General features: G+C 40.2%; 1 protein-coding gene across 4 annotated transcripts in view; it reads left to right on the top strand.

Annotated features, from left to right (window-relative positions):
• The window catches only part of senp6 (SUMO specific peptidase 6), a 44,650-nt gene extending 34,363 nt beyond the window's left edge, over nucleotides 1-10,287 (top strand). For 3 of the 4 annotated variants that reach the window (XM_031901493.1, XM_031901492.1, XM_031901491.1), the window contains 8 exons: nucleotides 310-429; nucleotides 648-740; nucleotides 2,354-2,745; nucleotides 3,983-4,083; nucleotides 4,756-4,844; nucleotides 6,560-6,628; nucleotides 6,719-6,869; nucleotides 9,747-10,287. In XM_031901493.1, coding sequence (XP_031757353.1) covers nucleotides 310-429; nucleotides 648-740; nucleotides 2,354-2,745; nucleotides 3,983-4,083; nucleotides 4,756-4,844; nucleotides 6,560-6,628; nucleotides 6,719-6,869; nucleotides 9,747-9,956 — 1,225 coding nt within the window. In that variant the 3' untranslated portion in view covers nucleotides 9,957-10,287. 4 annotated transcript variants of the gene reach the window in all.
• The last annotated feature ends 13,939 nt before the right edge of the window (nucleotides 10,288-24,226 follow it).

The following is a 24,226-nucleotide window of genomic DNA, read 5'->3' as shown; positions in this document are numbered from 1 at the left end:
TATACGTCATTTCTGCTTTCCAAAGTTGCCCGAAGTTACCTCACGAGGCGACTTCAGAAAGCCAAAACGACATATATGCTTTCCTACAAGGTACTGTTTTGAAGGGATGGCCTACCAGTAATTCAGAGTTTTCTGGATAACAAATAATAGATCCCATACCAGCATTGATCTCACTGGCACTGATATGCCATTCTCTCTACTAAAGTTGTAATTATTTGTGTGTCAATTTGCAAGATTCATGTTTAATGAATTCACAAACAAGTGTCCAAATGTATGTATATGCCTCAGTTACATGTTTATTTTTTGCAGGTATTTGGTTCTTGAGAAGCTGAGAAAAGATGCAGACAGAATACATATTTTCAGTTCTTTTTTCTATAAAAGACTTAATCAAAGAGAAAGAAGAAACCTACAAGATACTGCAAACTTAACGTGAGTATATTTTATTTTAAAAGTAGTAGTCAGATTTAAGCCTGGTGGAGCTAAGGCAAAGTAAGTGTAAACCTCTAAAATGATCATTCTACTTCCAATATATTCCAAAGAAATTGCCCTGGAAAGTTAAACACAAGTGTATGCATTTTAATAAATCTGGAGCAATAATATTTATTTATAACATAGGCAGTGGGTTCTAAAATATTTATTTGTTCCAGATTACAGCAGAGAAGACATGGAAGAGTGAAAACATGGACTCGACATGTTGACATTTTTCAAAAGGATTTCATATTTGTTCCGCTTAACGAAGCGTATGTAAAATCTTAAAATGTAAATCACACATTATTTGCCTTGCTGCTTACACCTTTCTGACTTTGTAAGGCTAGATTGGGTAGAGCATCAAACTGATTCCTTGGGGTAGTCGCACAGTATCACTGTCCAAGGACCTTACTTACTCATTTGCACACCAGTGTTTTGATTAAAACTGATGCTTTTTGCCTTCTTTTTCACCCTTCTCCAGGGTCTGACTGGGGGGTGCAGGGCCTACCGGGGCAGGTGCCCCAGCCAGCCGTGTCCCCTACCCCCCCAGGGGCCCCCATAACCCCCCCCGCAGGGCCACCGGCCAGCGTCCTCCCCGAGCGTGTATAAATTGAACACGTCGGGAGGAACAGTCAGTAGGGGGAGCGCCGGCAAAGGTCGGACTGGGCCGCAGGGGCCCACCGGGATTTTTCCCGGCGGCCCAGTCCGACCCTGCCCTTCTCTGTTGTGGAATTAAATGGACAGTATATCCCCCCCTCAACGAATAGCACTTGTGCTGGACATATGTTTTGTGGTCTCTTTTGTTATCTCTTGCTCTAAACAGGACAAAATTTGAAAATGAAACTAAAGCCACATTCTACTTCGTGATCACAAGGAGCAAAGTAAAAAAAATAAACAGCACTCTAGTGAGAAGCCTCTGTATATTGAAAAGCTGCTCTTTATCTAAAAAGATAACAGGCTCTTAAGAGAAGGGGAGGGTATTTATACAGAGGCTTCTCTGTAATAACAAAACCTATAGATATTTTTTGATTAAAGGGTAGGCAAAATGTATGTTCAGCAAAATCCCTATTCATTGAAGCAGTGTTGAAAAAGGGGGTATATGGTCCCTTTATTTGATATAGAATACTAAATATGTTTTTTTAGAGCAGTAATATTTATCTTACATATTATAATCTTTTCCTTACTTTTATTTACAATCTTCAAAGTTGACACTCTTTAAGGTCCCCATACACTGGCAGATCCGAGCGGATCTTCTCCCGATATCCCCCACCTACGGGTGGGCAATATCGGGAGAATCCTTGGGTAATTCAATCTAATTATAATGATGGGCACGGGTAAAGTCGGTCGGCCGGATCTCGATCGGGCAGGTTAGAAAATCTAGTCGGATCGGGGACCGCATCGGCTTGTTGATGTGGTCCCCAATCCGACTAGATTTTCTAACCTGCTCGATCGAGATCTGGACGATTTTAGGCCAGATATCGGTTGGGCAGGCCCGTCGGAAGTGCCCATAAACGGGCCGATTAGCTGCCGAATCGGTCCAAGGGACCGATATTGGCAGCTACTATCGGCCCATGTGTGGGGACCTTTAGACTGTGTACAAACTGCCATTATGCATAGGCTTGGGGCTGTACAAACAGCTGTCCCATTGTTGTCCTGCCTTTCATTCTGTATTTGTTCATCCTGTGTACATTTAATATGCTCTGCTATATCTGAATAGGTTCCTATTATTGACTCTGATAAATATGTAAAGAGATATCTAAACACACACATTAAGGTACACCAGCAATATATAAACTTATAGTGGGTCCAAAAAGTTTGTTGACCTCAATACAAAGTTTGTTGATTTATACAGCATTTAAGAACCAATTTTGTTTTTAACTTGCAGTGCTCATTGGTTTTTGGCTGTCATTTGTTTCCCTGGATTAGAAAAGCCTGAGCATTACCCCAATCCTTACTATCAAGAAGTTTCTTCCCCGGCTCCAGTGGGAGAAGGAGATAACACCAGTACTTCTCTTCCTCAGAATACTTCAGAGACTACTTTAGAAGGTGGTTCTTCTAAATCACCCCTAAAGAAAACACTCAGCACTGGGACAGATGCTATTGATACTTTGGGAGCTAAGCGTAGTCACAGCTTAACAAGGCATCGGTCAAGAAAAAGTGATCAAGGGCATCAAGAAGTAGACATTTCTATGAAATCTGTATTTTCAGACTCTGAAACATGCACTGATGATATAAATGGAACAACAAATGAGTGTAAAACACCAGTAAAACCAACAGGTAAGCTGAATGGTGAATCTTTACTGCTGGAGGCTATGGGTCTGACATTATTATCCTTTATGTAGTGCTGACATATTTCACAGCACTGTTACAAAAATTATAAATCATTCGTATCAGTCCCTGCACCAGATCTCTGTCACATTCACACAGTGGCATCTATTTTATAAAGAGCTATTTCCTTGCTACCCTTTACATGCCAGTTAGAATCTTTGGTGACTGACTTGGGTTTCTATCTATATGTTGCTGCCAACACGGTCAAACTATTTAGATCGATTAAACCGAGCCAGCAAAGGAGCAGTAGTTCTTATTGGGGAAAACGGCACTGTGAGACCAGTGCACATATCAGTGCCCATGATTGCTTCTCACAATGTTCATTAACTCCAGTGGGAAGTATTGTCCTTAAAATACTTTGAGCATTTTCATGCCATAAAGGCTCACACCTACATTTCCTGTTTGCCATTCAAGTGAAGGAGAGCTACAGGGAGGCAATCACAAGCACTTTTCAGCCATAGAACCCCTGGTTCTCCAACAAAATGTTTTTTTCCCCAATAAGAAAAGCTAACCTGCTGCCCTCCGCTCCTTAAATGTGTGTGCACTGAATAAGTTGGCACACACAGAGTGGATTTGGGTGTGTAAGCCTAAAGTATACACTTTTGCCCCACTCTGTGTGTGCGTGGCTTCCTCCCCACAGAGTCTGTTACATAGAGAAGTGTCCTTATTTGTGTACCTGATGTACAGATGCAGCATTCACAGCCGCACTTGGAGCTAGTTTGTGGTTAGCTTCAACTGCACATGCTTCTTCAGGCTCCATCCATCAGTGAAGTGACAGAATAGCATCTGAAGGCACAAAAGATGGCACCAATGTACTCTGCTTCACTACTTTGCATCTATATGTCAGGTTCACAAATGGGATGCTTTTTCATGTAATAATCTATGTGGGGGGGAGCGTAAAGGAGGCCGGTGGTTGGGGGGCTTGTTGTTATGGGGGGTGTTAGTTTCCTTTAAACTAAGGCCAGTGGCATATAGAGCATTTCCATTACCACTGGTTAAAACTGTTAATTTATTTCCAGATTTCTCATTCTAACTCAGTCTTGCCCTTAGTTCACAGGTCACTGATCTGAAATACTATTATTAATACTCTTATAGCTACAGAGCAGCCTGGTTTTTTTTTTATCAAATGAGTTTTTAAATGGTTGTTCTATGGTAATTTTATCATATGTCATTTTTGTACTTGCAGATGGTTTGCACAGAATTCAGATAAGCTATAGAGAGACAGAAGATGATGCTAAGAAATCTGAAGATGAATTCATAGATTTCTCTGATGATCAGGATAATACGGTAAGTAGTGTTGTTTTGTCAATGACCAGTAAGCATTGTCTGTAAGTGTGCTATAATCGTATTCACCTTAGGTTAATTAGGAGTAAGGGTAACATTGTTTGCCAGGCTCAGAATTATTTGTTCTACTATTAACCTGTATGTAAGGGTGATGGCCCACGGGGACGATCGTCTGTGGTTAATTTCTGCTACTGTGGGAGACTAATCTCCGTAAAATGTTGTTGTACTGCCAATAAAATTACAGGTAGAATTCTATACATGTTGCTTAGTTTTCTGATGTCACGCAAAGTTTCCTCCTGCAGGTAACTTTAAGCGACTTTGGAATATGAAGCATTGCGTATGACTTTCCACCGGCGATTTACTTTATTGGTAGTAGAAAGGCATTTTAGGGAGTTTAGTCACCCAAGGTAGCCAAGCTTTAACAGTGGGGGATTAATCTCCCTGTGGACAATCACCCTACGGTTCTAAATAGTATGTTCAGTGGTACCAATAGGTCATACTGAACCATAGGTTTGCCGTAATCCATAAAGCAATATTTTGCAAGAGGACTCATGCACAGGTTTAATGCGAGGGATACGTTCCTTAGGAATGTCTGTGATGCATGCTTTGACAACTGCCATCGATAACATTCAATAACTTATATAACTGCCATCTTTACTTTACTTTACCTCATAGGACGAATGCAGTGATGACGCAGGGCTTGCAGATGAAAATTATACTTCAGAAGCTGGAAACTGGCATCGGAAGCAATTCTTCTGCAAGCAGTAAGTTCTCTAGTTCTGGAAAAGGACAGCGATTATTTAGAATCTGTAGATTTTCTCAGCGTGTGTATTTGTGTGTCTGTCTGCATACATAAACCTTTATAGCAGACATCACCTTTTAGGTAAATTTCATCTGCAGTGTTTTGTTTTTTATTCCCTGATATTTATAAAGAAAGCTGTCATATCCTTTGTTGTGGTTTGGTATTGTCTCTCTGATACTTATTTTAAAAGAGTGAACATTTTATTATCTACATATTCAACTGAATTTCATTAGCTCTAGTATTTCATGTTATGTTTCCTCTAGCAACATTTAATTTAGTTATTATTCAATAACAATTAATGACAGCAGCATTGCAATTGTTCCTTGACTGTTTTCTGTACTGTTTTTGGAGAGTGATGCTTTAAAAAGTATAAAGAAGAAATAATAGATACTTTGGCTTTGGCAATCTGGGTTAACTGACCTTAAAGTAATGAAACTCAATTTTCTCTTAACTTAGTGCACTAATCAAAATCTTGTTAAACATCATTGGTTTTGTTTATAAAAAAATACAATAATGTCAGTGTGGTTTCAGGGAAGATAAATTAATCAGCCTGCTTCTATTTACCGGTTATATAGCCCTGGAAATAATTCTTGCACTTATTATCAGGCTAGTTTAATAAATGACGTACAGGTATAGGACCCGTTATCCAGAATGCTCGCGACCAAGGATATTCCGGATAAGGGGTCTTTCCGTAATTAGTTTAATGAAAAGGCAAGGCTCCGCACGAGAAAAAACCCCTCTTTTATGGATTATATTCTTGGAGATCCATTTTAATTGTGTGCCCAATGGTGGTGTTAAGACTTGTGTATAAGGTGAGCAATATACTGAGTGTATATCCACATCAAAATGTCACATGCATCTGAAGGGCTGCCTTTGTGCATATATGGCTGTGTCCTAAATGGGATTCCTGCAAGTTTTTTTTTTTTTTTTTTCTCTATACTGTTATTGTTACAATTCTTAGCGAATTTGCATTTAGTTTTTTTAGCCTTTATTATTTTTAAGGTGATCAGTTGGGACATTAAAATACTCTAGGGATGTCTGATTAAAGCTTGTGGGACAGATGGAAGACTTCCATGCAAATAGAGCCAGTTTGGTCACTAATATTGTATGCGCACAATGTATATACACCTGGTACCTGTATATATTAAACAAATTTAAAAAAACAACTTAATTTTAAAAGTACTTTTTTCCTCTGATGCAATCATTAACAGCATCAGTTTAATTGTGGTGGTGAACTTTACCCAGAGGGATGCAATTGCTATGATGGTTCTGGCTATATAATTAGCTGGGTGGTGGTGATTGTTATGCAAGGATTGAGCCTAAACAGAAAAGGACATGGGAACTTCTAACCACAGTCTTTTAAGCAATATATGTGGCTATATGTGTTCATTATACATATCTGTTAATGCAAATGTATAGGTTTCAGCATGTGGTATTATATGTATCGGTGCATAAGTGCATGTTCTCTAACATAGGAAATCAATCACTATTGGTGTTTCCCATATCAAACAAATAGCAATTAGATTTCAATAGTGGCTCATAGTAGGATGTACTTTAGTTTTTTTCTTATTTTGTGTCTAACCTCAACACTACTGTCACTCAGAGGCTTAAAGATGCTATTTTCATTTAAGGAGATAATTATTCTGTTTTCTGATTATTCTTTTTTTTTTTTTGCAGGCCATGTATACTTTTGATGGATTCTCTGAAAGGTCCTTCTCGTTCCACTGTGGTCAAAACACTACGAGAGTAAGTGGACATTTTGAGGTCATTTTTCCTGTGCAATGACACTTCTTCTAGATGTGTTGTAACGCTGGATCATATTTTGTCTCTTTTCAGGTATCTCGAGGTGGAATGGGAAGTCAGAAAAGGAAGTAAAAGAAGTTTTTCCAAAGATTTCATGAAAGGTTCCAGTCCCAGAGTGCCTCAACAAAATAACTTTAGTGACTGTGGTGTTTATATATTGCAGTACGTGGAAAGCTTTTTTGAGGTGTGTTTTCTTAGTATTACAACAAGGCATTTTTAATCCTGTTGTTTAGCATGTTGCTATTCTTTTTGTATTTTATGTATATATATGTATAGGTCAGCTTGGTGGAGCTGTAGTTTTATTTAGTATTTTAGCTCTTAGCTTTTAGGTAGCATAAAATATACCACATCATGTTACACTCTGTGACATGTATAACTATTATGCCCTTTACTGGGGCCAGATGTTCTTGAGAAGGTAAAATACTTAGTTTAATTTCAAAAGGTTTTTGCTTTGCAAATCCAAGGATATGTAAACCCTAACAACCCTACCAGGTGCCTAATGAAATAGCTGCACCTGAGCTAAAGCAAGATTAAGGCTTCTGTGTCTCTTGTGAACTTTGTTTAGAATCCTGCCTAAAATAATATAATAGAATGTTCCATGTTTGCCTCTTTGTTTGCTTCATAGATGTCACATGATTAATGATTTTGTTCCTTTGTTTTGAGATTCGTCCTAACCTCAAATCCTTCATAAAATATTCAGCTGAATACTGAACAGAATTTTAATCTTAATTTGCATATAATGTACAGAGAGAGTATCTGCACCTTCCACATTTAGGGCTCTGGCACACGAGGAGATTAGTCGCCCGCGACAAATCTCCCTGTTCGCGGGCAACTAATCTCCCCGAGTTGCCATCAGTTGCCATCCCACCGGCGAAAATGTAAGTCGCCGGTGGGATGGCAATCCGGGGAGATTAGTCGCCCGCGAACAGGGAGTTTTGTCGCGGGCAACTAATCTCCCCGTGTGCCAGAGCCCTTAATTGTTAAACTCAAATAAATGTTAACAATATTTTACTAAAGAGATATGAGAGTGGAGATAAGAGCCTCCAGATAACGTGCAAATGAAGTATATATATACAAAAAAACAAATTAGGAAACACCAAAACAGGTGTTCCTTAGTAGACTTTAATTACATGCATCATTACCCCATTGAATTGTTAGGTCAATTGGCTGTCAGAGAATGATAGAAAATCTGAAGTTAAAATTTAACCTTTATTTAATTAGAATAAAACCCAAAATAGTGCTCATAGAAAAAAAGGGAGAAACCCCAATTAAAAATAGCAAGGGGTGAGAAACAGTCTAAGTATTAGCCATGGAGCAACAGTTACTTGCCTCTGATTTATTGAGGCTGACACAAAACAATGTTGCGAGTTTCTGAAAAATGCCTTAAGGAATTTCTTCCCAGAATCCTGTTATGACTTATTTGCATATGTATGAGGCGGTCTCCTCAACCCTTTTAGCTTGTTCGTGAATCCCCACTCCTGGCTCTACCTAAGCTGATCAGAAAACCCTGCGCTACACTGATGAGCCCCAAAAAGGGCGAAACCGGTCTGTAGTTGGGAATCTGATCAGCTATTATCCTGGCTTCTGCTTTAAAGGAACAGTAACACCAAAAAAATGAAAGTGTATAAAAGTAACTAAAATATAATGTGCTGCTGCCCTGCACTGGTAAAAGTTGTGTGTTTACTTCAGAAAGTCTACTATAATTTATATAAATAAGCTGCTATGTAGCCATGGAGGCAGCCATTCAAAGGAGAAAAGGCACAGGCACATAGCAGATAACAGATAAAACACTATTGTATTCTACAGAACTTATCTGTTATCTGCTATGTAACCTGTGCCTTTTCTCCTTTTTTCCAGCTTGAATGGCTGCCCCCGTGGCTACACAGCAGCTTATTATATTATTATATTAATTATAGTAGTGTTACTGTAGCAAACACACCAGTTTTACCAGTGCAGGGCAACAGTGCATTATATTTTTATTACTTTAAAGCTCTTTCATTTTTTGGTGTTACTGTTCCTTTAAACCCAGTGGGTGAGCTTTAGCCTATAGGATAAACCCATGTAAATGGGACAAAGCCCATGTAAATGGGACTTTTCTAGGAGCCTTAAGGAATTTCTTCCCAGAATCCTGTTATGACTTATTTGCATATGTATGAGGCGGTCTCCTCAATCCTTTTAGCTTGTTCGTGAAAAATGTAAAAAAAAATGTTTCTAATTTTCCCTACTTCAAGCTCCAACTGAACAGTGACAGGGAGTATACCTCAGAAAATTTGCAACATCTGTAACAACTCTTATCTCGCACAAGGAGACACCGTATCATATCTTGCTACTTATTTATACAAAAGGGCTAGAGTGCTTATGATCAAGCAATTCATTCACAGGGAATGCTCTATACTTCCCTCGTCAGATCGAGGATATTCACACACCCCCACTGCATATTTCAATCACCCCACCATCAAGTGCAGCGTTGTGTCCTGTAATAGTAACCCAGCCACCCTTCTCCTTAGAGCGTTCCACCCCCGCACCTAAAATTGCACATCATTTGTGCACCCGCTCCTTCCCACCCCCTTATACAAAAAGCCCCCGCATCAACATTACAACCTCCCCCCGATCAGTGTGCCTTAATTTGCATATACAAATGAAGGTCTTGAGGATTAATGAGAACATATCATATCATATATATCATATATATATATATATCAATCCAAATGGTGTCCGCACTCCAAGGCTCAATATTCTGCGGGGTGCTAGCCAAAATTATGTGTGTATAGAAAATAATCATCTGTGGCCAGCACACCCTTCAATGTTTTCTCAAAATTTTTTTTATTGTAGATATATTGTTTAACAATAATATATAATATATACTGTATATATATCATATATACTTTCCTGTCTGAAAGAGCACGCACATGTTAATGAATAAACTGTATTTTCCTCTATTTGTAATTTTTTCCAACTTAAACATTGTTTATTGTGCTTTAGATGACCTGTGAAAATATCATTCTAAAATATCATACAATTTGTTGCAGTGATAGTAACTGCATGCTAATTTTCATTTTAGAATCCTATTCAGAGTTTTGATCTGCCTATGAATTTAATGGATTGGTTCCCTCAACAAAGAATGAAAACAAAGCGTGAAGAAATCCGCAACCTTATCCTTACTCTTCAGGGACTCCAAAGCAAAGACAAGAAAGGGAACAAGGACCTCAGCACAACACAACATGCTACACAGGAGAAACCAGAGCCGGGTATCAGCAGTGGCTCAGACTGAGAATTGCACCTCAGTGATCAGGCAACTAAATGGACTGCCATTTGCAGATTGCAATGCCTACTCTAAATGACTTATGCACTGCTCACAGGTCTCTGAGACGGGCAGTGCTAATTTAAATGTCATTAAAAACAATCGCTTTCCAGTGCGTTAAAGTGTATGAAGTGAAACAGGTCTGTACATATAGCAATGAGGCCATTTTTTCCTGTATTTATAATACTTCGTTAATCCTTCACCCCCTATTGTTAGCAACGATTTATGTACTTTCCCAATACTTAACTAACGGCTTCAAGAACTATAAGTAAAATAAAAAGAAAATATTTATAGGATCACACCTCAAACATGTATTATTACTTGCTTTGGTTTTTTTTTGTTTCCTCTATCGCAGCATTCATCTGTAATATGTTCCTTGATTTTATACCTTTTGTTGTCTTTAAAGGGAATGTGTACAGTTGGTATTGACCTGAAAATGCCTGCTTTTGCGTTTTTTGAGCCAATCTCCCCTCTGTGTTGCTGCACTCAGGCCAGTGTTGTGCCTGTCAGTGCAGCTACACGGAGCTGCATTTGAGAGTGGAGAGAAACAGACATGTACACCAGGCGTGACTGTGGCCTAAGAATGCAGAGGGTTGCAGTTAGCATTAGGTGAAGTTCCATGAATTTAATATCTATAAATTGTATGTATGTGAACTATATCATGTGCTGTTATGTTAATGCCAGTAAAGGTGGCCATACACAGGTAGATTTCAGCTGCCGATTCGGGTCCTTAAAGGACAATGAAAGGTTAATATAAATTAAAAGTAAGTCTAAAGGCATTCTTTCTAAGTACTTACTGCATATCTAAATTCCCAGATCCCTGCTTGCTTCTCTGAGATATGGTGCTGGCAGCCTACAGCAGTGTGAAGACTACAGTGACATCACTGAAATCTCTCTTCCCTTCCTGTAGGTGCCAGCGGCAGCCTTCCTATTCTCTGAGCATGTGTGTAACTTGATCCTGTTCTAAACTACACATGCCCACCAGCCAATCAGAAGCAGATCTGGCAGAGGGTAGGGGGGGAGGGAATGAAACACATGTGCAGTATGAAGCAAGGAGGGAAAGGAAGAGAGAATACCTTTTTAGAGATGGCTGCCTGATCTAGAAAATGTGAAGTAAGTGTGACTGAGTAAATATTTGATTAGGGGAGCCAAAAGTGTGGCATTTTTACTAAACAATAGGAGGACTATTGGGCAGTATGCTTTTTAAATTTTGACTTGCATTCTCCTTGCTAACTTGGCAGCTAATCTGCTTGTGTATGGGGCCCTCCGTCAGGCCTCCCTGACCGATATCTGGCCAAAAATTATGCAGATGTCAACTGGAAAAGGCTTGATTTTTCATTGAATCGGGGACGCATCGGCCCATTACTCCGATTTTTCCTATGTCATTCATAGTATGATATCGGCCACCCAAGGAGGGCATATCGGGGGAAAGATTTGCTTGTTTGACGACCTCGCCAAACAAGCAAATCTTAGTGATCTGTGTATATACACTGCCCATACACTATAAGATCCGCTCGCTTGGCGATTTCGCCAAGCGAGCGGATCTTCACCCGATATCCCCACCTACGGGTGGGCGATATCGGGAAGCAAGTAACTTTAAAAAAAAATAATATCAGGCCAGATATCGGTCGGCCAGGCCGCTCTGTTCTGCCCATACACGGGCCGATTAGCTGCCGAATCGGTCCAAGGGACCGATATCGGCAGCTATAGTCGGCCCGTGTATGGGGACCTTTAAGGTGGCCGTACACAGTAAGATTTGCTTGTTTGGCGAGGTCGTCAAACAAGCAAATCTTACTGTGTATGGCCACCTTAAGATATAGTGTATATACACAGATCACTATCTGTGATTTGTCCATTTTTGAGTTTCAGGTATCCTATAGGGCAGTGATCCCCAACCAGTGGCTCGGGGGCAAAATGTTGCTCACCAACCCCTCTCAGTGCCCCCAAACCAGGTAATTATTTTTGAATTCCTGACTTGTGGCAAGTTTTGGTTGAATGAAAACAAGATTTACTATCAAATAAAGCCTCATGTAAGCTGTGTGCATAGAGGCTGCCTAATAGCCAATCTTAGCCCTTATTTGGCACCTCCATGAAGTTTTATGATGCTTGTGTTGCTCTCCAAGATTTTCTATATCTGACTGTGGCTCACAAGTACGAAAGGTTGGGGATCCCTGCTATAGGGGCAATAGCAGCGTCACTAGAAACTAAGCAACACCAAGACTGGTGGCAACTTAGTCCTTCAGTCGGCTGCTTTACTGTCTGTATTTCTACTCCACCCTGTGGAAGGATCAGCTCATTTGTAGCCTAGGGTGACTAAAGGTAGAAGACAGAGCACCTGCTGCCTTCTCTTCAGAACATTACAGCAAGTACTTCTGGGCTGAGTGTGGTTTTGGGGCACTTTTCTAAGGAAAGAATATAAAGTGCACAATGTTTTTTGTTTTGTTTTTTTGTAGTAAAGCTACACATTCCTATGGATTTTGCTAGGACTGTGCCAGTATCACTTTAAGGCCCTGCAGCCGAGTAGTACTTTAATTTAAAGTTGTCTAAGTGCTGTATGTTTGGTAGGTCAGCTGAAGATATCTTGACTGTAGTCTGCCCTACCCAAAAAAAAAATTAAATAAAATCTATTTTTTTTTTTTTTTTTTAGATTACATAATTATTTGTTACTTAAACATTTTTGCCTTAAGAATTTTATATGTGACGTTTATTTCTGTTATCATGCTGGATTGAGAGCATTGTTTGAGATAATGAACGTACTGTACAAGCACAGACTTTCCGCAGCCCTATAACAGTAATGATCCTGCCCTTTAAAGGGGTTGTTCAACTTAAAATGACCTTTTAGAATGATGTAGAGCCTAATATTCTGAGCCAATTTACATTTGGTCTTCATTTTTTATTTGTAATTTTAAATCATTTAGCTTTGTTCAGCAGCTCTCCAGTTTGGAATTTCAACAGCTGTCTGGTTGCTATGGTCCAAATTACCCTAGCAACCAGCCACCAGTTTGAATAGCCTCACAGAGCAATAGTTTTTTAGCTGCTGGGGGGCAGTGACCCCTGTTTAAAAGCTGGAAAGAGTCTGTAACAGTAGGCAAATAATTCAAAAACTATAAAAAAAAAAAAAAAAACTAAAAAACCGTTGCTAATAATTGCTCCATCTACAACAAGCTAAAAGTTTATTCTAAGATGAACTACAGCAGCTCCCTGACTTAGAGCTTGTTCATAGTGATGAGTGAAATTGCGGAATTTCAGCAAAGCTCATTGGTCAATAGGAAGGTAAAATTACATTGCAGTTAAAGGGGAACTTCACCCAAACACAACTTGAGCTTTTTAAAAAGAAAAGTTTTGTACTGTACGCTTGTGTTTATTATTTTATTATGTTAGATAACCGCTCACTTTAGCCTTTATAGATTACATTTTTGGCTAACTTCATTGAAAATGTTTTTTTATTTTGTGCAGTCTATCGATTTAACCCAGTTTCATATTTACACTGAACTGTTCCTTTAAGGGCAGTCTGTTGGGGCCTGCCAAGAATGCATTGACACATTTCATGCCCAAGATAGAGGAGGAAAATTAAAATGAGAGACACAATAAAGTGAACCTGATGACCAGAGGCCTTTGCTTATGAGACTGTTATTTCTCAGCACATCCAATCATAATAAGCCTGCTACATTTGTTGTTAAACACATTAAACAGCCAGAAGCCATCTGTGTGCTAATAATCTGACTGCAGTCCAAACAATGCTCAGCTTTGGAAGAGGTATCATCTGTACGTGTGAGCATCCCTAAGATGATGTCTTCTTGAAGAAGCCTGGCTCTGTGCACAGGCAACAATATCAAATGACTGTCTAATTAGATGCTGTTTTTGTATTGGTTTTCATGGTGGGATAGAATGTCAGTTAGTAATTCTTGTAAAAAAAAGTTTTAGATTACTCTACATAAAAAATGTATGCATCTCTGCTCAGCATTTGCTGAGTGGTTTCTGAAGCAGAAGTGACATTTTAGAGTCCCTGGGAGATGTTTTGTTTTTCTACCTCCCATCTACCAGCCCATTTTGCACTACAAACTGAGGAACATCAGTTCTTTGTTAGCCAATATTACATGTCCAGTCCTACCCAGCTTAAAACATAACTGATACCAACAGAGATTTAACTACATAAAAGTCTATTTATCTTTGTAGAATATAGGTCGCATTACTAATTTCACATAAGACAAAACTGTTAATAAACAAGTGCAGCTGACCACAGAAAAGGGTTAATTTGGATCTACCCCCAGATAGAAATTAAAAGCAGCATTCCAATTGGTTGCTCTGGGCAACTACACTGGTGCAGATAACCAACAACTGTAAATCAGTCTCATGATATTTCATGAATGTAAACAGTACTGTGTATATAATGATGCAGACTGCAGTTTTGTACTGGACCAGCAAAGCAAAAGCTAGTAATGCTGATAGAAATACCTCCCTTATTCTCTCAACACTCCATCCCATTCTCAACTGCAAGACTTCTCTCAGGCCTCTGCCTGTGTCTGGAACTCTCTGCCTCAAGCCAGCAGACTCCCCCCTTCTTTCCAAACACTTACTAAAGACTTAACGAATTGTTTTCATATTCAGTATGTTTCAAATGTTCTCTAACCCTTTGCAAGCTCTGCTCTCTCTGCTCCTATTTTTACTTCATAACCCTCGTTTGCTAAATAAGACCTCCCTTGTCAGAAATTAATGTAAAGCTATACGTAACTTGCTGGCACTATATAAATAAATGATGATGAAAGCATACAACATGTGCAACCTAAGTATTCTTCCCCAGAATAATTCTTCTGGAAAGCTTAATTGTATAGTGGCCCTTTAAAATGCGGTTTTGAACCTTAGCATTACCATATTATTATGTACACATAATGGCAGAATGTGTGCCTAAAGGCTTTGCCATCCCTATGCATGATATTGAGAGCTGAAATATAGTTAAACTGCATATAGACACTTCACTTGCCTTAGAAGGAATTATGGCAACCAAAAAAGTCAAATCTCGCTTTTCACCCCAAGCACCAAGTTAAATTGCCCCATAAACTGATATCAGTTTGTGCTTTGTAAAGCAACTTTCAATAAGATCTTTTCATAGCTCTATGCACTTATACAGAAGTTTGGACATCTTATTTGGCAAATTGTCTTCCTAACTTTTGATATATATCCTAGTACACATATCAGTAGCATCAGATTTACACCTAGCACCTAGGCACATTACCAGTTCTTCCCCACCCCCCCCCACCTAAGGGATTGACAGGATAAGGAAGGGGGGCTTGCAATAACTTGTAAGGACTGAAAGACTTTCTTTTAAAGGTTTTGTTTTTTTGTTTACATATGCTGTAGGTACCCAAGGGCAGTTCCCCTAAAACCTTTGCCCTAGACATAAGCTCTAAATGTCGAAATGTAAGATTGGGGCCCATATGCCACAACTACTTTATGGCCACTACCTGACCACCCGATCTACATGGCCTTCCACTAACATACATTTCAGTGAAAATAATGACACAGTACATTAGTTCATTTAAGTGTTACCTCTCTCTCTCTATGGGACATTGTATAGGTATAGGGGCACATTGGGCAGCCATTGTTACTGTCAGTGTCTCTTCTCCCAATAGTATGTGGAGTTCCCTCTCTAATTCTATAAGAGTGAAGTTCGAGGTGTGATGGGAGAGTCTCTAGAAGTGGGTGTCCCCGAGTGCTAAATATTTGGGGCACTGTAGCAGGAAGGGCTCCTCATCCTCCACTGCCTACATCTACAATAGCCCCTTCTGTGACTAAGTCAGTAGGATGCAATATGGAAAATGTGTGTAATTGTTCTAGAAATATGCACAGCAACCAAAACATTTCATGTGAGATATGCCTTTAAGCAAGAACCATATATTTGGGCCAGTTTGCACATCAGGAATACAATGTAAAAGTTGTGGAAAGATGTTCCAAATGGTGCCATTTCAGGCTCACACAACTGGAACAAATTAAAGAGCATTATTATCCCTAAACTTTTCACTGTTACTTACTTCCTGCCCCAGGCAACCACTACTCCCAGAGGACTTGTTTCTAGAGTGTGTCTGCTGCAAATTACAAGACAGATGTGCAAGCACAATCCGGATATATTGTACTGCAAACATAAAAGGCAAAAACAATTAATGAGAAAGAAAAGAAGGGGCTGTAATGTTATCTTCAATCTGCCACTATCTAATAAACTGCTAATGGTACATGTCATCTTGGATTACGGCATGCTGATGGCTATGGCCTATACTTCTGCCAGTACTAAGGGAAGCAAAGGCCTTCACTTGTCCAGCTATTTTAAAACTTCTTAAAAATTGATTTAACATAGCCTTTTTATGTTATCACTTTTTTATGCTATGGACTATATGGCCATGCTCTTTAAGCTAGTCATACACTAAAAGACCCCCACAGTTAACAAAGTTGCCATATAAGCAGATCATTCCATGACATGCCCATGGGCGATATCAGATTGATCTGATTGTTTGGCTCTTGGTCGATTGCCAGCTTTTATTGCCTGTGTATGGCCACCTTAACTAAGTCTATACAACTAGACCTTATTAAAAACTTTCAAAAAAACTATTATATTTTCTTTGTTTCTGCAAAATAATTTTTTTCTTACATCCTTTATCTATTCCTTATTGTTTGTAATAAAGGGGAACAAAGGTCACAGGTATATTACACAAAGTGTGTTTTTACCTCTGTGGACAAGAGAGGACTACAGTGGTCAATACAGGCCTTCTTGCTGACAACACCCCTTCCTCCCCCTTGTTTGGATAGTAGATGGTGATGCTGCCAGGGAGGGTGCATTCAAAGGTGCTCAGTTTGGCTTCCCTGACTGATCCCAACTTGACATAGTCTGCAATAGATGTTTTTTTAGTTTGACTTATTCTGTCATGATATATTAAAATTGCCCATTAATTAGGGCCTCACTGGGCCCTCTGTACCCCTGGGCCTCCCTGCAATTGCAGGGTCTGATTCCCAATGTCCTCTACTCATTGAGGGCACTGCCCAGCCAGTACCCAGATACATTGACAAATACATTGCAGTAGAAATCATGGGGTGCAAATGCATGAAAAAGACATTTCCAATCAGTATTGGATTATAATTATAACCTTTGAATCCTTTCAGTATGCACTCCTCAGCCAAGCATCCCAAATGTTTGTTATTATCTAAAACAAAAATTAACTTAAGCATTTCCATATTTCTTTAAATAGTATGGCTTTGCGGTTTCACTTTACCGTTGCCTTTAGTCCAGTAACTGATTTAGACTTCTGTCTTTTTATTTCAAAGATGCTTTGCCTTAAGACCATTTATTATTAAATAAAGGGCCAAAAACATGAAGAAATTAATGGAAAGAACCGAAAAGGAAAAACACAACAGAGAGGGGGCAAAAGGGGAAGGGAAAAAGGACAATATGACATTGTATATTATGAGATTGTGACATGAGAGATTGAGAAAACACAAAACAAAAAACCCAAGATATTAATTACTCACATATTCGCTGTAAAGCAAACTATTATTTAAACAAAGTATCTCTCAGGCACTGGTTTATCCTAATTTTATCTTGTTTCAGTAGTCCTACCTCCCAGCATGAACAGAGTGGTCCATTTCAGAGACAGCAGCCAGAGGTTAGGCTTCTGGGGAACAGCATGGTTCATGGGGCAAGTTAGTAAATCCAACCTTACACATAAGTTGCCTGCTCACTTAGTGTTCACTGTGTTTCTAAAGGCAAGGGCGCACAGGGTGTTTTTACTATGCATTTTTTTAAAATGTGAATTTGAGTGTAAATTCTCTAATAAAAGGCTGATGATGTACATTTTTCAAATGTGAGGTAAGGTGGCCCAGCATCATTATGTAAAGTAACCACTACATGAATGCTACACTGCTAATATGTCATTTTGTAAATATGCAACATATTACCACTTAGTGTATCTGCTGCTATGTGGATCCCATATTGCTCCATGGATAGGAGTTTTGTAGGCATATTGGTGTTTTGGCAGAAAAACACATAAGATGGAATAGCCTGGTGGATGTCTGCTTGTAGAGATGTAGCGAACTGTTCGCCGGCAAACTAATTCGCGCGAACATCGGGTGTTCGCAAGTCCGCAAATTCGCGAACTTTTCGTGATGTTCGCAATTTGGGTTCGCCGGCACCGAAAAAATCGCAAAACTTACGATAACGGTACGAATGCTCCGAAAAAATCGCAAAACTTACGATAACGGTACGAAAAAGTCGCAAAACTTACGATAACGTTACGAAAGCTCCGAAAAAGTCGCAAAACTTACGATAACGTTACGAATGATCCGAAAAAGTCGCAAAACTTACGATAACGGTACGAATGATCCGAAAAAGTCGCAAAACTTACGATAACGTTACGAAAGCTCCGAAAAAGTCGCAAAACATACGATAACGTTACAAAAGCTCCGAAAAAGTCGCAAAACATACGATAACGTTACGAAAGCTCCGAAAAAGTCGCAAAACTTACGATAACTTTACGAAAGCGCCGGAAAATACGAAAAAGTCGCAAAATTACCGATCATTTCGAAAAACGGCGTGTGTCAATTTTTCAGAGGTTTTTGCCCTTGATCCCCCTCCTGCATGCCACTGTCCAGGTTGTGGCACCCTTTAAACAACTTTAAAATCAGTTTTCTGGGCAGAAATGGCTTTTCTATTTTTTAAAGTTCGCCTTCCCATTGAAGTCTATGGGGTTCGCAAAGTTCGCGAATATTCGCAATTTTCGGCGGAAGTTCGCGAACAGGTTCGCGAACTTTTTTTTTGAGGTTCGCTACATCCCTATCTGCTTGTAAGCACCCCATGGCATTACAATGCTGCGTATTACATCATTGCCTACAGGGCTGCATTTTATGTGTGTTTATGCTTGAATCTGCATTTTTAAAAACCTAATGTGAAAACTATGGGGCACATTTACTAATCCACGAACGTCCGAAAAGCGCCCGAATGCGTTTTTTTTCGTAATGATCGGTATTTTGCGACTTTTTCGCAAATTGTCACAAATTTTTCGAGCTCAATACGAAAAAATTACGACAATTCGCGAAAGTCGTAATAGCTATGAAAAAGTCGCGACAATTCACGAAAGTCATAATGGCTATGAAAAAGTCGCGACAATTCACGAAAGTCATAATGGCTATGAAAAAGTCGCAACAATTCACGCAAGTCATAACAGCTAGGAAAAAGTCGCAGCGGTGACGAAAAAATCACAAAAAATACGAAAAAGTCGCAAAATTCCAATCCAATTTTTTCCCATTCGGGATTCGGATTCGTGGATTAGTAAATCAGCCCCTAAGGGGCTGATTTACTAACCCACGAATCCGACCCGAATTGGAAAAGTTCCGACTTGAAAACGAACATTTTGCGACTTTTTCGTATGTTTTGCGATTTTTTCGGATTCTGTACGAATTTTTCGTTACCAATACGATTTTTGCGTAAAAACGCGAGTTTTTCGTATCCATTACGAAAGTTGCGTAAAAAGTTGCGCATTTTTCGTAGCGTTAAAACTTACGCGAAAAGTTGCGCATTTTTCGTAGCGTTAAAACTTAACGCTACGAAAAATGCGCAACTTTTCGCGTAAGTTTTAACGCTACGCAAAATGCGCAACTTTTTACGCAACTTTCGTAATGGATAGGAAAACTCGCGTTTTTACGCAAAAATCGTATTGGATCCGAAAAAATCGCAAAACATACGAAAAAATCGCAAAGTACCGATCATTACGAAAAAAACGCAATCGGACTCCATTCGACCCGTTCGTGGGTAAGTAAATCAGCCCCTTAGTGTGCCCTTACCCAAAGAATTGTTTTATCACAGTAACACCAGAGAGTTCCCCACAATTAGCTCTATAAACAATCCCATCTGTCGCTTGGTTTGTTTAACTTTTGCTTTTCCTTTTTTACCTCATTGTTTAATTTTGAGTGTTGTGAAGAGGGAGGATTCCTCTTCATTGTTTGTCTGTTATTTAAATATAAATATTATCACCTAATGCCGAAACACACACTCACACAGAAAACATGATTTTCTTTACTCCTGAAAACATATAGCCCTGCCTTTGTCTGGCATGGGGAATACATATATTAGTATGTAACTGCCTCTTCTTTTTTCCCGTCTTGCTGTGGGACAGGGATTGTTCAAAGCAAGAGCCTTTACAAGGCTCATGGCTGGATAAATTACATTTTATTCGAGAGACTCATTTATACTTACAAGCAAAAGTTCTGTGATGGATTCCTATAATGAAGTTTCACTGGCATCTGTATGTGTGTGAGTGCTGGAATCTGCTCATGGTGTGAGATCAAGTCTACGATTTTTGGATGTAACAATGGTTTTAATGCAAAAAATTAATGTAGTGTTTTAAATTAGAGGAGAACTCCACCCAAAAACGTAAGCTTTTTGAAAAGTAAACATATTTTCAAACTATTTTGCAATTTAAATCAACAAAAAATATGCCGAATTTCATGATGTAATAATATGGTTTGGATCATTTAACCTAAGCCTTGCCCCCTGTTTTCCTGCTAATCTGAGACTCAAAAAAAAAAGTAACAGTAGTCGACTGTCCTCAGCCTGCATCTGCCAAATCCCACAATTCCCTGCACGTGATGTCAATAAGAAAAGAAACATCACAGTGCAATGCATTGTGGTTTATGCAGTTCCTGCATGCTGTCTTTAAGCTTTGGAGAAGTTGTTACAATTTATAACATCTGTGTTTTAGTCCCTCCTCCCCTGCCAGGATTTCAAATGATGCAGAAAGATAAGAACTATTTTGCAGCTGGATTTCAGTATATAAAAATGGTATTTAGTCAAACTTCTTGAAGGAATAGATTACAGTGTATATTAGGGGATTATGTGTGTTATGTGGATGCCTGAGTTCCCCATTAACACATAAATGCTTTTAGTGCTCTGTGAATTGGGATTGTTCAATGAAAAATCAGAATACTTGGGCCAAAAACCAGCAACTTAACCATTCAGATACTTTGTAGGACATATTTATCAAAGGGTGAACAGGAAGTTTTTCAGAGAAAAACTTTGAAAATCACTTTCAAGTGGATAGATCTGTGTAGTTCTCCTTTGACACCATTTGCAAAATATGCCCCTTTGCTTATTTAAAAGTTATTGCAGATGAACAAGCTGATGGTAACCCCTTCCATCTTTGCAAATGTCATGTTTAAAAAGTCTCCATATTTCTATGTTGCTGAACAAATAATTGTGGCCTGTGTTCCTAGCTGATAATTGACACAAATAGATTAGCTATTTACTAGCATCACTAATGTTCTACTTCTTAATAAGTAAAAGCAACTGTACTGCAAACACCAAAAGGATAACTAAGTGCTACGCAGCATTTATCATTCAAAACTTAGTACATGCTGCATCTTGGCATTGCAATTTACTGGAATATTCATGGAATGGCATTTTTTCTTAGTTATCTTAATGTGCTGAATGGTATTGGTCCTGCCACAAAAAGCTTAAAATAGGGTGAGATTTGGGAACATTACTTTTCTGTCTTAGATATTCTTTGAACAGAATGGTTGACACTCCAATTTTTTTGGATCTAGGCTATGATATGTAGCAGTTCATACTATATATGAGATGGCAACATAAAAAAGTATCTGTATGGATGTTTCTTCATTAATACAAACAATAGGCAGTATCACACATGATGGCGTTTATTTGGTGTACAATTAATATATACAAAATTTATACCATACCTGAAAGACAGATATATTGAGTTTTTCATGGTTCCTGAGCTTCTTCCTCCTATAGGGCACTCAATAGCACATTGAGCTACTAGTAGCAGCTACTTGTCGTGGCTACTAAAATAGACAATGCTGATCATTTACTGATAACTGTCTCTTCATGTGTTTTAGCAGAGGCAATTTTCAGTATTGCGCTTAATATGTTTTTGTAAAGGGGATGCTGTATATAAATATAACATGGCAACAATAATAGAAAAATTGCCTTATGTGAACAGTCAATGGTGTTAATAGCGTAATTGGAGTTCTATGGGCCCCAGTGCAAACATATCCATTCTTTATTGTGCCCACCCTTTTAGACAAGATCCAAGGGACCTGAGAAGTTTTGCTATCTCTGCACTATGTGTAGCAATCAGGTAAGATTGGGGCTTGCAAGCAAGGACATCTTCCTGAGGCCTCTTATAGTGTTATGTTTTGGGGTCATGCAATGGCTGTAGGAAGAATGACTGAGGGGTAAAAAGGCTGTGTGTAGAACAGCACTGGAATGGCAGTGGGTAAAATGTCTGTGGGTAGAATGGCAGTGGGTAAAATGTCTGTGGGTAAAATGTCTGTGGGTAGAATGGCAGTGGGTAAAATGTATGTGGGTAGAATGGCAGTGGGTGGAATGGCTGTAGGTAGTATGGCTGTGGGTAGAATGGCACTGGGTGGAATGGCTGTGGGCTGAATGGCAGTGGGTAAAATGTTTGTGGGTAGAATGGCAGTGGGTAAAATGTTTGTGGGTAGAATGGCAGTGGGTAAAATGTTTGTGGGTACAATGGTAGTGGGTAGTATGGCTGTGGGTAGAATGGTAGTGGGTAAAATGTTTGTGGGTAGTATGGCTGTTGGTAGAATGGCTGTGGGTAGAATGGCAGTGGGTAAAATGTTTTTGGGTAGAATGGCTGTGGGTAAAATGGCAGTGGATAGAATGGCTGTGGGTAGAATGGCTGTGGGTGGAATGGCAGTGGGTGGAATGGCTGTGGGTAGAATGGCTGTGGGTATAATGGCTGTGGGCAGAATGGCAGTGGGTGGAATGTCACTGGGTGGAATGGCTGTGGGTGCAATGGCAGTGGGTGGAATGGCTGTGGGTAGAATGGCTGTGGGTAGAATGGCAGTGGGTAGTATGGCTGTGGGTATAATGGCTGTGGGCAGAATGGCAGTGGGTGGAATGGCTGTGGGTGGAATGGCAGTGGGTGGAATGGCTGTTGGTAGAATGGCTGTGGGTAGAATGGCAGTGGGTAGAATGGCAGTGGGTAGAATGGCTGTGGGTAGAATGGCAGTGGGTGGAATGTCACTGGGTGGAAAGGCAGTGGGTGGAATGGCAGTGGGTGAATGGCTGACTGTAGAATGGCAGTGGGTATAATGGCTGTGGGCAGAATGGCAGTGGGTGGAATGGCAGTGGGTGGAATGGCTGTGGGTAGAATGACTGTGGGTAGAATGGCAGTGGGTAGAATGGCAGTGGGTAGAATGGCTGTGGGTGGAATGGCTGTGGGTAGAATGGCAGTGGGTGGAATGGCAGTGGGTGGAATGGCAGTGGGTGGAATGGCTGTCTGTAGAATGGCAGTGGGTAGAATGGCTGTGGGTAGAATGGCAGTGGGTGGAATGGCAGAGGGTGGAATGGCAGTGGGTAGAATGGCTGTGGGTAGAATGGCAGTGGGTGGAATGGCAGTGGGTGGAATGGCTGTGGGTAGAATGGCAGTGGGTGGAATGGCTGAGGGTAGAATGGCAGTGGGTGGAATGGCTGTGGGTAGAATGGCAGTGGGTGGAATGGCTGTGGGTAGAATGGCAGTGGGTGGAATGGCTGTGGGTAGAATGGCAGTGGGTGGAATGGCTGTGGGTAGAATGGCAGTGGGTGGAATGGCTGTGGGTGGAATGGCTGTGGGTGGAATGGCAGTGGGTGGAATGGCAGTGGGTAGAATGGCAGTGGGTAGAATGGCTGTGGGTAGAAATGGCTGTGGGTAGAATGGCAGTGGGTGGAATGTCACTGGGTGGAATGGCAGTGGGTGGAATGGCTGTCTGTAGAATGGCAGTGTGTAGAATGGCTGTGGGTAGAATGGCAGTGGGTGGAATGGCAGTGGGTAGAATGGCTGTGGGTAGAATGGCAGTGGGTGGAATGGCAGTGGGTGGAATGGCTGTGGGTAGAATGGCAGTGGGTGGAATGGCTGTGGGTAGAATGGCAGTGGGTGGAATGGCTGTGGGTAGAATGGCAGTGGGTGGAATGGCTGTGGGTAGAATGGCAGTGGGTGGAATGGCTGTGGGTAGAATGGCAGTGGGTGGAATGGCTGTGGGTAGAATGGCTGTGGGTAGAATGGCAGTGGGTAGAATGGCTGTGGGTAGAATGGCAGTGGGTGGAATGGCAGTGGGTGGAATGGCTGTGGGTAGAATGGCAGTGGGTGGAATGGCTGTGGGTAGAATGGCTGTGGGTAGAATGGCAGTGGGTAGAATGGCTGTGGGTAGAATGGCAGTGGGTGGAATGGCAGTGGGTG

The sequence above is a fragment of the Xenopus tropicalis genome, chromosome 5 (assembly GCF_000004195.4).
Source record: "Xenopus tropicalis strain Nigerian chromosome 5, UCB_Xtro_10.0, whole genome shotgun sequence".
NCBI lineage: Eukaryota > Metazoa > Chordata > Amphibia > Anura > Pipidae > Xenopus > Xenopus tropicalis.
The sequence above is the reverse complement of the archived record's forward strand: the minus strand, read 5'-3'. Positions and strand labels throughout refer to the sequence as shown.